Consider the following 14,033-nt stretch of genomic DNA (forward strand, 5'->3'; position numbering starts at 1 on the left):
GAATTGTGCTATACAAATAAACTTGCCTTGCCTTGTTCATGCCCTATCGGCCCCCCTGGCTAAACTTTGCTAGATCCGTCCCTGCACAGTTACCAGCCATCAGCTACATAGAAAAAGATCAGCTTAACGCTGGAATGCTTTACAAACATTCAGAGATGAACTTACACACGTGTTTTACTTCTCTCTGGGATAACTTTGTCGGAGATTAAATGCTGGTTTGGTAACGAGGCTACAAATACACACAGGCGCTCTTCTATCACGTGACGCATACTGCTCTACGGTTATGAGCCGAGTTACGCCGTGTCACAAGTTTTGTGAGGTGCTTTGTTGATATTTAATGGATCGGATTACATTTTTTTATTTCTCTCCGATATCCGATCCAGTAATTTACGTCAGTATCAGACCCATACCAATACGTAATATCGGATTGGTCCATCTCTACTCCAGACTGAGACAGAGTCCAGCGCCTCTCCAGGTGACTGGTTCCAGAGCCCAAGCCATGCGTTGAGGTGAGCCCGACTATATCTAACCGGTACCTCTCAACCTCACGCACTAAATCAGACTCCTTCCCCACCAGAGAGGTGACATCCCATGTCCAGTTTGCTAGTCTTGGTAGCCGGGGATTGGTTCGCCAGGGCTGCTGCCCAGCACACAATGCACCTGACCCCTACGGTGCCTTCTATGGGAGGTGGGCCTGCAAGAGGATGGGCCCATGTCCCTTATTTGGGCTGTACCCAGCCAGGCACCCATGGACTAAGGCCCGGCCACCAGATGCTCGCCCTTGGGCACCCTCCCCGGGCAGGGTGAACTGTTCCCTTGGTGTTCTACTCATAGGCATCTTCTGAATCACTCTTTGTCTGGTCCCTCAGCCAAGACCATTTTGCCATGGGAGACCCTACCAGGAGGCCCTACCAGGGGGCAGAAGCCCCCAGACAACATACCCCTGGGATCCTTGGGACACACAAACACAAACCCCTCCACCACGATAAGGTAGCAATTTGCGGAAGGGAGAAAATTGTCGGGTGGTGGAAGGTATAAGTCGAGGATGTTCTTAATCCCACTGGCACATCTTCCGTGGAGGTAGCAGAGTCTGGGGATGAGGGGGATGACCCTCCAATCCCTGGGCACAAGGTCACTGAGGCAGTTAAACAACTCCTTGGTGGCAGAGCCCCTGGGGTCGATGAGGTCCGCCCTGAGTTCCTGAAAGCTCTGGATGTTGTAGGGATGTTGTGGTTGGCACGCCTCTACAGTATTGCGTGGAGATCAGGGGTGGTACCTCTGGATTGGCAGACCGGGGTGGTGGTTCCCATCTTTAAGAAAGGTGACCGGAGGGTGTGTTCCAACTATAGGGGGGGCACACACCTCAGCCTCCCTGGGAAAGTTTGTGCCAGGGTGCTGGAAAGGAGAGTCCGTCCGTTAGTTGAACCTCGGATACAGGAAGAACAATGCAGTTTTTGTCCTGGTCATGGAACACTGGACCAGCTCTTTATCCTCTCAAGGATACTTGAGGGTGCATGGGAGTTTGCCCAACCAGTCTACATGTGTTTTGTGGACTTGGAGAAGGCATTTGACCGTGTCCCTCAGAGTGTCCTATGGGAGGTGCTCCGGGAGTATGGAGTGTTTGGCCCATTGCTACGGGGCCATTCAGTCCTTATACAACCATTGCAAGAGCTTGGTATGCGTAGCCGGCAATAAGTCGGACTTGTTCCTGAAGGGTGATTGACTCCGCCAGGGCTGCCTTTTGTCACAGATTCTGTTCGTAATTTTTATAGACAGAATATCTAGGCGCAGCCAAGTGGCGGAAGGCTTTTACCTGGGTAGTCTCAGAATCTCATCGCTGCTTTTCACAGATGATGTGGTTCTGTTGGGTTCATTGCGTGATGGCCTCCAGCTCGCACTGGAACGGTTTGCAGCCGAGTGTGAAGTGGCGGGAATGAGAATCAGCACCTCCAAATCTGAGGCCATGGTCCTCAGCCAGAATGGTAAATGGACTGATTCTTACATAGCGCTTTTCTACTCTCCCTGAGTACTCAAAGCACTCTATACAACATGTCACATTCACCCAGTCACACCCATTCTCACAAGCACTTTCGCTCTACTTAGTGCTGTCTAACTACATTCACACACATTCATACTCCAATGGATGCATCGGAGAGCAACTTGGGGTTAGTATCTTGCCCAAGGATACATGACATGCAGACTGGAGGAGCCAGGGATCGAACCACCAACCTTCCGATCAGTAGGTGACCTGCTCTACTTCCTCAGCTACAGACACCCCAAAAAAAGGGTGGAGTGCCCACGCTGGATCAGGGACGAGTTCCTGGTCCAAGTGGAGGAGTTCAAGTATCTCGGGGTCTTGTTCATGAGTGACAGGAGAAGGGAGCGGGAGATCAACAGACGGATTGGTGCTGCGGCTGCAGTGATGCGGACGCTTTACCGGTCCGTTGTGGTGAAGAGAGAGCTGAGTGTAAAATTTCAATCTCAATTTACCGGTCGATCTACGTCCCTACCCTCACCTATGGTCACGAGCTGTGAGTAGTGACTGAAAGAATGAGATCGCGGATACAAGCGGCAGAAATGAGCTTCCTCTGATGGGTGGCTTGCCCTATCCCTTAGAGATAGTGTGGGAAGTTCAGCCATCCGGGAGGGGCTCAGAGTAGAGCTGCTGCTCCTCCACATTGAAAGGAGCCAGCTGAGGTGGATCGGGCATCTGACAAGGATGCCCCCTGGGATGCCTAGGTGTGGTGTTCCTGGCATGTTCCAGCGGGAGGGGGCCCAAGGGCAGGTCAAGGACATGCTGGCGAGATTATATCTCTCGGCTGGCCTGGGAACGCCTTGGTGTTCCACCGGAAAAGCTGGAGGAGGTGGCTGGGGAAAGGGAGGGGTGGGCTTCTCTGCTTATGCCCCCGTGACCCAGCCCCGGATAAGCAGAAGAAGATGGATCGATGAATGGATGGATGGACGTTTGTGCTTCTGTTCTGGTTAATCAAATTCTACAGGTTTTTTTAGGTTTTCACTTTGGATTACTTAAGACACATATAACACTAAGTGTCAATTTATGAATGCAGTTTGATAGCCAAGCTTGCTAGCATTAGCTGATGGCTTCGTACTCCACCTTCCAAATATGGCCACTTCTGGCTCTAAAAAGCAACATGATGCCCAAAAAAACCCAAAAAAAAACAAAAACAAAAAAACCCCCAAAAAAACAAACAATGTTAAGGTTCAAATATAGGAGTATCGAAGGTAACAGGTAATGCCACTGTTGCTATCTATCCATGTTTTCAACCACTAGCCCTAACAGCATGGTATAAAGTGCAGTCCTTTATACCTTACCTTATCACTGGTCTCCATATTGTGATTGACTTCAGGGGAAACCTCATCGGTATTAGCCGTGCCTGAGTCTGAGGGACTCTGGGGAATCACAGGTCTCTTTTTGAAATACTGAACCACAAAAACAACCTAGGAAGAGATAGAAGAAAAGTTGAATACATTTGATCATTCAAAATTATTCCTTTCACACGGATCAACCATTTGGATGGCAAGTACTTCCCTGTTACTGCAGGGAAATAGAGCTCTATTATTTTTGTTTACATTGTTTCTGTGACCCAGATCTTTGTCCCCACTAAGACTGTTGTTCACGAAGTGGAAAAAATTAATTCATGTTCATCCATGCAAGCACAGCTTGTGTGTGTGAGAGTGTCCTGCAGCAGTTTAGTCCATTAGATCGGTTTTCTATTAAGGAAAGAGTCTAAATATGTTTGACCAAGTTACACAATGATGTGCAGAAGTAAGGTGCTGAACTTACTCTTGGAAAGATTAATTATTTTGAAAAGCTGCTTGAAAATGTGCAGTTTTTTCTGACTTTGAATAAATGACTAAAATTTCAGTAAAACATGTCCTCCATCCAGCACCTGTACCTCTGAAGAACCAGGAAACAGGCAGGGATAATCATCACAGACCCCTCACACCCTGGACACAGACTCTTTGACCTGCTACCCTCTGGCAGATGGTATAGAAGCCTGCAGACTGGGACCAACCAACACAGGAACAGTTTCTTCCCCTCGCCATCTCCCTCCTAAACAGTTGAACTGTCACACTGCTCCCACTACCAGACCAGACCAGACAGACAGACAGATTCTTCAAACATTACATGTTCACTACAGCAGACCTAACACCTCCACAGAGTACTGAAGGTTGAGGTTTTCTATGAGTTTACAAATAAACAGTCATTTAACTTCAGGTTTGAGCTAGCATAAAATGCTGTGTTTATTGGCATATCTGTTTTTCATAATGACCCACTAATGAAGTCTACACTGATATGAATAAGCCTAATAATAACAGGAACTGACCAGAAAGACAGCAACAGCAGCACCAATGCCTTGTCCTGCTATAACATCACTCCAGTGGTTACGATATTCAGCCACTCTGTTGATGCCTGTTAGCAAAGCCAGACTGACCAATGAGAGGCTGACAAAGGGCCCAGCCAGACGCCCCACTGCAGATCCAACACAGGACATGATGTACATCTGAAAAGGAAGATTATTTCTCTGACACTTTAACCAAATATTACTTTATTGACATTGGTGAAGACTGTTGGATTATTTAAAGACAGATCTACTCACTGCCAAGTAAACAGCTAAGTAGACACTGAGTGCAGCCTCTTTGCAGGGAAATGTCTTCCTGGCTCTGATGATGTCATCAGGGTCACCAGTACAGCCATCTGACTGGCTCACAAAGAACGCTGTATCCTGGCAGCCGAGAGCAGTGTAATTGGGCTGGCACACAGACAGGAAGTAGGGAGCCAGACTTCCTGTGACCATCTGACCAGTACTAACAAAAATGTCTGTTGTAAACAAACCAAAGACAAAGACACCTACAGAAAGACACACAGGTGATATTTGTATACAACTTAAACCAACATAACTATTGCATAACTCACATAGGCTACATTATAGACGGTTCATTTAAATTCTGTGAAAATGGCCATTTTAAACATATCTGATCCTAAAACGTTAGAAGAGACACCATAATTGTGTTTAGCTCTACAGTAGCCCAGAACATTATTATAAGGACATTTTAAAAATGTCAGACACGACAACTGGGTTAATCAATGGTGGGAATATTTTGGGCTGGTCTTACATTACCAAGGAAACGGACAGTCCTGCGCACCATGGGGTTAACATAGCAGCAGTCTCCCACGACAACAACCTTCTCCTGCTCATAAAAGTTGTTTGAGTTGTAGTAAAAGAGGAAGATGACTACTTCCACCCCTGAAATCTGAAAAAAGAAGAAAAAAAAACACAGATTGAAAAACAAAATAAATTAAATAAGAATAAATTGGAGAAAATGTTAGCTGTAGTATACAGTACTGAAAAGTTTGCAGTAATGATGGCGTTGTCATATTCCAGTAATTTGCTGAAATGATGTAGCTTTGATTTTAAAAGTTACTATTAAATCAAATTTTTATTTGTTCACATGTTTTTATGTGATATGTTATTGACATGCAGTAAAACCCATATCATGTGTCAGCATTAGCATTTGACATTTTGTTGAGAAAAAAAATATTGAAGGTTCATCCTCTGCTATTTTAGCCACACACTAATTTTGACCCATTGAAGAGAAAACATCAGCAGAGCTAATGCAGAGGTGGGCGGGGCCTACCAAACAGCCACGTACAGCAACCACAAACAGCAGAAAAGACAAACACAGCCACCATGATGTTACCCTCCAGTTTGTAAAATCCCATTATGAAGCCTTATTGCACGTTTCATCTTCACCTTTTTAGTATTTCAAAATTATATGCGATGGGCGTGGTTCTGACTGCAACTCCGTTAACGTCGACTAACAACCCGTCAATCACACAATCAGGAAACATACACTGGATAATCATCCTCTCTGACACTTAAAATAACCACAATTTACAAAACTGACCATAAGCTCATCAGCAAAGTGTTTACAGAGGGTGAATATTAGAGACTGAGCCTGTGCAGGTATGGGAAAGACAATTTCCCAGCTGAACATCAGACTCAGTTTCCCCATGAATATCAGTATGGTGTGGAAGGAGGACAGAGCTTCCAGATAAAGGATACAGGTGGAACAACACCAACACATGGAGAAAGTTTGCACATATCCACTAGAACAGCAGCTTTTTCCTTCTGCCTCACCCTCACCCTGCCGTGAAGGTGGGGGGCTCAGAGATATTGATGACTTTGAGAAGGTGTTGTGGAACCTTGTTCCAGCACTGCTGAAATCACCTGCAGAGACCTGCTGCAATACTTATGTTCAATACTTATTTTACCTGCTGTGAAATGCACAATAATGCATGGTTCCATCCACTGCAGATATCGACTAACTGACAGATACTAACAGTCCATTAACATGCATGGCTTTCTGTAGCTCTATTGACTTACCAGTACAACAGGTAGTCCGCTCACCACAGAGTACAGTATTATAGGTGGCATGCGGCTGTTCTGCTCAGGTCCAGGATCAGGTTTGGTCAAAGTGGGATCTCTGCAAATGAAGCCCTGCTCTGCTGGACTGAAAGTGTCAGTGAACTCACAGTAGTAAACCAGCATGACTGTAGCAGCGAGTATCACCACCTGGAAGTACAGCATGATGGAGTCAGCATCGGTTACCACATTAGTCCAGTTGAACAGGAAAATCCAGCTTTTTGAGGTCTTTGCTGCTGATGTAATGAAGACAAAGTAGCCATTCAAATTTCAGTCACCATTTTTTTCCAAATCCAGTTTCAAGATTTCTGTTTTTTGTCACTATAATTGGAAATCCAGCCCTCACGGTTTATAACCCAGTTTTGAAACAATAAATGTCAAGCAATACAGAGGTTAGGCACAAAAATCTAAATGCAGACAGTGATGATGATTCTACTGATGACCAGGCTGTTAGAGGAAAGCCACAGTGACTCTGTGAGTGGGAAACCTCGTCCTTCCACTCCTGTGACTTTACTGAATCATCTGAGTGGACCAGCGAGTTCATTCTGTTTCAGTGAACAATCTCTAAAGAGTCACTTACAGTCTGCTGAACACAAACTCACTAAAGAGCAGGTCGAGTGAATGGGAGAGAGCATTGAGAGCTTTTCAATACACGTCACAGGTTAGGTCAATAGACTGTAAATAAAAGATGAATGTAATCACGTGTCATCTGACATTTTAAAGTTTCTAAATGTGATTTTTTTGTTGTGACAGACATAGAGAACCAAACAAAAGAAGACAGTTTTTAAAAATTGTAAACATTTCAATTCATTTTGGGGTTTTGGTCATTTCTGTAACACCTCCAGGAAATCTTTACTCCTATTTGGAGAAAGATCAAATAAATCTAAGCTTTGTTTAATCATTCTACCTCACTACAAAGAGCTACATAGTTGTTAAAATGTATGCCTGACATGTCTACTTAGATCAAAAAACTGTTTCGAAAAGCTACTGAAAATAATGGGAAACCCATCTGATAACCCAGCCATGGGGGAGCCACAGGCCAGTGGAGTCCCAGTGCCAGTCCTAAGCCCAGATAAATGGGGAGGTTCCCTGGTACTCAGGTTGTTGTACTCTACTTATTGTATTATTTATTGTATTTTCTTATTACTTGTCATTTCTGTTTGTTAAAAAACAAAAACAAAAACCCCAACTATTTATTTATTACTAAAAAACAAAACAAAACAAAACCCTTCCTCTTCTTCATCATTTTTGTTTCTTTTCACTCAGGGACCGTGTGTACATAATTTTGTTCCACCTCATGTTAACATGTGATGCGAATGACAAATAAAGCTCCTTGAATCCCTGTGTATGATCCACAAACAGGATGCCCTTTATATGCTGGACATTATCTTACAATTTGTCACGTCCATAATAATATCCCTATAATATGAAGCATCTCGCATTATGCAATTAAAAATGACAGAAATCTCTATATCAATAACAAAGTAATTTATGATATGAAAAAGGTTCTTTGTTACATATATTAGGTCCAAGTCAGTTTTTTTGTTTTGTTTTTTTAAATGTTTACTCCGGTATCAGGCATCCTGCACCAGCTATCCGATCTGGAGCGTAGCAGAGACATTTCTGCACTGCTCGGGGAAAGGCAAACTCAGAAACAGCGTTTACCTATCGAGTTAGGCCAACTAGGACAAAAACAAACAAAACAAAGAAGAAAAAAAGACCAAATTAGATCTTACATATGAATAACCTCTTGTCAATTGTCTTCAGCAGGGAGAAAGCATCTAAACTACTAGGTTGATTAATATGAAAGTCACAAGGCAGAAATCAGCAAACTGCTGCTTCACCGATTCCCAAAGAGCCATTAGTTGAATAGCTCAAAGCCTAATTTTCTAGAGATAAAATAAATAAGCCAAACTATTTGCAGTGAAATGTATTTCTATTCCGATTTGTTGGATCTTCCAAGGATAGCCTGCTGTTGTATATTCAAGCAGAACATACAGCAGAAGGCCATTTTTAAGCAGTTTAACCAACTTGGACAATTTTTAAAGTTCTGGGTTACAAAAGTCCCCTAACCTTTAAGAACTTACCAGTGCTTCATTTGCCTCTAGTCATTGCAGAGTTGCCTCTGCATTGTTCATCTCATCTATGTTGTTAAAAGGCTAATCCAGAGGCAATACACCGGCATCAACAGGTTCAGTGCTGCAAGATTAACGGAGGCTCTGAACTCCTCACGGAGGTCCCCGACTTCTCTGATCAGCTCTGTCCCCATGGTTATACGTTTTTAGAAGGCTGCATCTGTTAAAAAGAACAATAACACAAAGAATACTGGCTTGTGATAAACTGGACAAGCATTGTGATGAGAAAAACAACGATATTCATAAGTGATGGCTTCACATCTTGCATTCATGTTTAAGTAGTTCAATCTGTTAAAACTGTTTACAATTTAGCCCGTTCATAAAATGTCATAGTACAAAATTTTAGAACTGGCCTCAGACTCTATGGAATCTAAAAAAGCAAAATAAGATGATATTCAGCAGCATAAATTAGTGTTTTGAAGTTAAGATTACAATGTAATTGTGATGCAGCTCATTGTTTCAAAGCATACCGTCGTTAGAGAAGGTACTGAACGCAGACTATTTGCTGGGGAGGTCGCATAGCTGTGTAGGTTGGCGAAAGGAGCTGGCCGGGGGATCATGATGGTTGCTAGTAGTGGGTTGGGGGGCAGACTGCAGAGTGGTGGAGCCTGTTTAGAAAAATGTTTAAAAATAAAAGAAAATACATTGCTACTATCTATCTATATACACAACACTACATCATACATGATAACCTGTACTGTCACAAGTGCGGCCTGGGGAAAGCTTTTATTTTGGAGGTTACTCATCATCAGAGTCTGTAACTGTATAAGGGATTTGGTCTAAAACAAAACAAAAGTTTTGAACTGCACTGTGATTTTTGCTTATTTTGCCTTAAGTTACAGTAAAATTTACAACATCACACAAAAATGGTTAAAAACTAACAATAATTTGAAGACACGAGTATCTTACTTGTTTATGGGTGGATTGTACTCTTCTGATCTGAACTGAGAAAATGAAAAAAAAAAAGCACAATGTCAATAAAAAGAGGAAAAACATGATATTCAACATATGTTCAAGATAAGTTCCAGGGTAGGGAAGATTCATTGTTAAAGTCACAGAAACGGACAGTCACGTGATCGTTAGGTCTCAGGGGACTCTTTCACGTGTTTATAAATGGAAGTGGTGCGGTCAAATCTTCAAATGTAACACACTCATTGTAGACATTTGTAGAGGCAACTTTACGTTTCTGGATCATATTGCACACATTTGTAAATCTTTTGAGGGAATTAACTCTACATACAGCAGCCATAGAGCGAGAGTCGGGGTGGGTAAGCCGACTGCAGGGCTAACAAACGAGCCCTTGTAGCTTTATAACGGAAAGACATGAATGTATGATATGAACATGTTCTCTTTGTTCAGAGTTGTTATTGTCTGTCAGTTGTCTTCCAGGGGCCAGAGCAGATGACATTGAGGGAAATTTAAAACTGCTGGCTAAGGGTAAACGTAAATTCAGTAAGATCATAATTCACGTCGGCAGTAATGACACCCGGTTACGCCAATCGGAGGTCACTAAAGTCAATATTGAATCGGTGTGCAACTTTGCCAAAACAATGTGGGACTCTGTAGTTTTCTCTGGTCCCCTCCCCAATCAGACCATGTTTAGCCGCATGTTCTCCTTAAATTGCTGGCTGTCTGAGTGGTGTCCCAGAAACGATGTGGGCTTCATAGATAATTGGCAAACCTTCTGGAGGAAACCTGGTCTTGTTAGGAGAGACGGCATCCATCCCACTTTGGATGGAGCAGCTCTCATTTCTAGAAATATGGACAAATTTATTAAACCCCCCAAAATATGACTATCCAGAGTTGGGACCAGGAAGCAGAGTTGCAGTCTTACACGCCTCTCTGCAGCTTCTCTCCTCCTGCTACCCCCCCAAAAACCCATCTCCATAGAGACTGTGTCAGCTCCCAAACAGACAAAAAACAAACTAAAAACCAGCAACAAACAACTTAAACATAAACAATCACAAAGAAAGAACAATACAGTATCCTCGACAGCACCAATCTTCCAAATGAGCCTATTAATCAACCCAGACAGACTTTTAATTCATTTGAAAGCCTGATGCTTAACCTTGTCCACCCCAGCTGTAAAACTCAGAAACCAGTCTTATTTGAAAACTAATGTCACGGCTGGGGCAGCAGTCATGTGGTGTAGTGAGGAAAAGGATCCAAAATGCAGGTACTGGCTGGGGTGCGAAAAGCCTAAACTGGGAAAACTAATAAACAAATCTGAAAACATGAGGACGGACCAAAACAAAAATAGGAGCTCCAGGAACCCAAATCAAAATGTCCCTCACACACACACACAGGAGCCCATGAAACAGTTCAAAACAGAAAAATCACCAGAGGTCAGGGAATAGTTCACATAAAGTCCACAAGGTCAACTTGAAAGATGACGGTACAAAAGTCCATCAAAAGGTAACTCAGGGGTCGGCCCGAGGTCGACGGCACAAAAATCCAAATTCAGTTCTGGGTCGGCTGCGCAAAAGCAGCAGCGGCATAGACACAGTTCAGGCAGCGGCAACGCAGGCGAACCAAATCCAGGGGCCGACCACGCGGAAGGCAGTGGTAGTGAAAGAGCAGGTCCGGAGGCTGCTGTGTGGAAGGCGCCAGTGGAGAAACAAATCCAAAAACTGATCGCAGCAGCGACACAAATCCAGAGGCCGGACGCGGGGAAGGCAGCGGCGGCGACACTGTTCCGGAGGATGTCCACAATGGCGATGACGTCCAACCAGCGGCCTAGAAGATGGCCGGCGATGTTGAGGTCGAAGACGCAGACCGGATGGCGGCGTGGCAGCCGCAGTACCAGGCGAGGCTGGAGCTGAGACTGGACCAGGCGAGGATGACGCTGCAGATGAGGATGAAGCTGCAGACGAGGATGTGGAAACCCTAGGTGATGGAGCTGCAGGTGACGGCGTGGAAACCGCAGGTGGTGGTGATGGACAGGCTCCTTGGACCCCCCAGCAAAGAATGAAGGCGGAAGAGGCTCCTCGGACCCTCCAGCAAGAACAGTCAGAACCAGCAGGCACAGGGGCCTCTGGCAAAAACAAAATAAAACCAGCAGGCACGTGGGCCTCTGGCACACATGAAGCATACTGCAGCTGCACAGAGCACTGACGCTGCTCAGTTCTCAGCTGGCTTTTTAGTCTCCAGCGGTCCAGAGTTGGTTGAGGGCTAAAACTCAGCTTCTGGGGAGGCCCTGGAGTGAGTTAAAGTCTGTGAACAGGCCAGCTTTTGAGGAACCAGTTCAGTTTTAACGTGTTCGTCTCTCTGCTCTGTATGGAAAGTAATACAGACCATAACGGGTTGTATTGCCATAGCTTCCTTTACAGAGGCAGGTAAAAGCAAAGACTCTACAGGTGACAAAATAGAGGAATGAGTGGATGAGGAGGCAGGTAACTGAACTGCAGACAGTGCTACAGGCTGCACTAAAGGCTGCACAGATGGCAGAGCTGATGGCTGAGCTGATAAGATAAGATAAGATAAGATAACCTTTATTAGTCCCACACGTGGGAAATTTGTTTTGTCACAGCAGGAAGTGGACAGTGCAAAAGTTATGAGGCAAAAATTAGAATACAATAAGAATAAATACAGTACACAACTGTACAGAATAGAATAAAATAATATCTATATACAGTAGAATAAAATAAAATAAATATACAATAAGATAAAAATAGAATACAAATACAAATACTATATACAACTGAGTAAAAATACAACGATGACAGAAAGGATTATTGCACTTAGTATTATTGCACATGTGTGGATGTGTGTGTTTGATCAGTTAAAGTCTTTATTATGGAGTCTGACAGCAGTGGGGAGGAAAGACCTGCGAAATCTCTCCGTCCCACACCGTGGGTGCCGCAGTCTCCCACTGAAGGAGCTGCTCAGTGCTGTCACAGTCTGCTGCATGGGGTGGGAGATGTTGTCCAACAGGGATGACAGCTTAGCCGCCGTTCTCCTGTCACTCACCACCTCCACTGGGTCCAGAGGGCATCCTAGAACAGAGCTGGCCCTTCGGATCAGCCTGTTCAGTCTCTTCCTGTCCCCAGCAGAGATGCTGCCGCCCCAGCAGACCACACCATAAAAGATAGCAGAAGCCACAACAGAGTCATAGAAGGTCTTCAGGAGTGGGCCCTCCACTCCAAACGACCTGAGTCTCCGCAGCAGGTACAGCCTGCTCTGCCCTTTCCTGTAGAGGGCGTCTGAGTTATGAGTCCAGTCCAGTCTATTGTTCAGATGAACACCAAGGTACCTGTAGCTGTCCACAGCCTCAATGTCCATACCTTGGATGTTCAGTGGTTGCAGTGGAGAATGCTTGTGCCTGCGGAAGTCTACCACCAGCTCCTTGGTTTTACTGGCGTTGATCTGGAGTGAGCTAATGACAGAACTGATAATTGGTCTAACGGCAAAACTGCAGGCTGAGTGAGTGACTGACTCACTCAGAGTGGCTGACTGTACTGCCGATTGTAGCAGAAGTGGAGCAGGTGAAAAACTGTCCCTAACATCCTCTGAGTGGGGTTAATTGTCTCAGAGTTACCAAATCCAGGCTCAGAAGGAGCGGAAGAAACACAGCCTGTAACTTTCATGGAAGTTTTAAAAATGCCCACTTGGGTGAGGTCAGTTATGATGGAGGTAGGTAAACTACGGCCGCTATCCTTCATCATACAACACACAGCCCCCCCCAAAAAATAGTCTCAGAAACAATACTAGTGTCCTTCTCATTCACCACAGCCAGCCGCAGTGAAGTCCCAAAATCCGGCTGTGGGGTGACACACTGGCGGCTGCCGGCTCCAACGGGCCGGGCAAAATCTCCAGCAGGTGAAACTGACGCGGCGGCTCCGGGAAGGCCATTGCTCGCTGCTGCCAGACAAAGTCAGCTGATTCCCGACCCTGCACCGCCTCCCAGGCTTCATGCAGATCGGCGATTAAGTCCGTAAATCCTCTAGGCTGGCAGAGATAGGGATTTCTTTCAAGGATTGTTTCTATCACGTTCATTCCCACAACTGTTGCCCTGGCATTAGATGTGTGGGTTATCCAGTCCATTTTGTGGTTGCTCCGTACTGTCACGGCTGGGGCAGCAGTCGTGTGGTGTAGTGAGAAAAGGATCCAAGATGCAGGCACTGACGGGGGTGCGAGTGAATGTTTATTTGCAGAGGTGATAAGGTGACAAAAACAGGAGGAGCAGAGCGGGGAGTAAACCAACCTAAACTGGGGAAAACTAAAGAACTCAACTTAAACCAAACACGCACGGGAGGAGGAACAAAATACACAAAGAAAGATGGCGGAGAGATGCAGACTGAACACCGGGTTACACAGAATGATGCAGACAGACATGGCGTTAAACAGACGACGCGACAGAGAGCACAGGAAAACACAGGGCTTAAATACACGGGGAGTAATCAGGGAATGGGCCACAGGAGGGAGACACAGCTGGGAGCAATTAGGCTAA

The 14,033-nt window shown here is 44.9% G+C and overlaps 1 protein-coding gene across 1 annotated transcript; it reads right to left on the reverse strand.

Moving 5' to 3' along the window:
- Positions 1-3,333: 3,333 nt before the first annotated feature.
- On the reverse strand, positions 3,334-7,130 carry LOC102311269 (phospholipid phosphatase-related protein type 5; the record flags this gene model as incomplete). Its single annotated transcript, XM_005950771.3, is given in 5 exon segments — positions 3,334-3,459; positions 4,350-4,526; positions 4,623-4,873; positions 5,145-5,277; positions 6,411-7,130. Coding segments are annotated over 5 exon segments (891 nt in total), but the record flags the coding sequence as incomplete, so codon positions are not given.
- Positions 7,131-14,033: the final 6,903 nt, after the last annotated feature.

This window comes from Haplochromis burtoni, unplaced genomic scaffold, assembly GCF_018398535.1.
Source record: "Haplochromis burtoni strain Fernald_Lab_line unplaced genomic scaffold, NCSU_Asbu1 Contig_851, whole genome shotgun sequence".
Lineage (NCBI taxonomy): Eukaryota > Metazoa > Chordata > Actinopteri > Cichliformes > Cichlidae > Haplochromis > Haplochromis burtoni.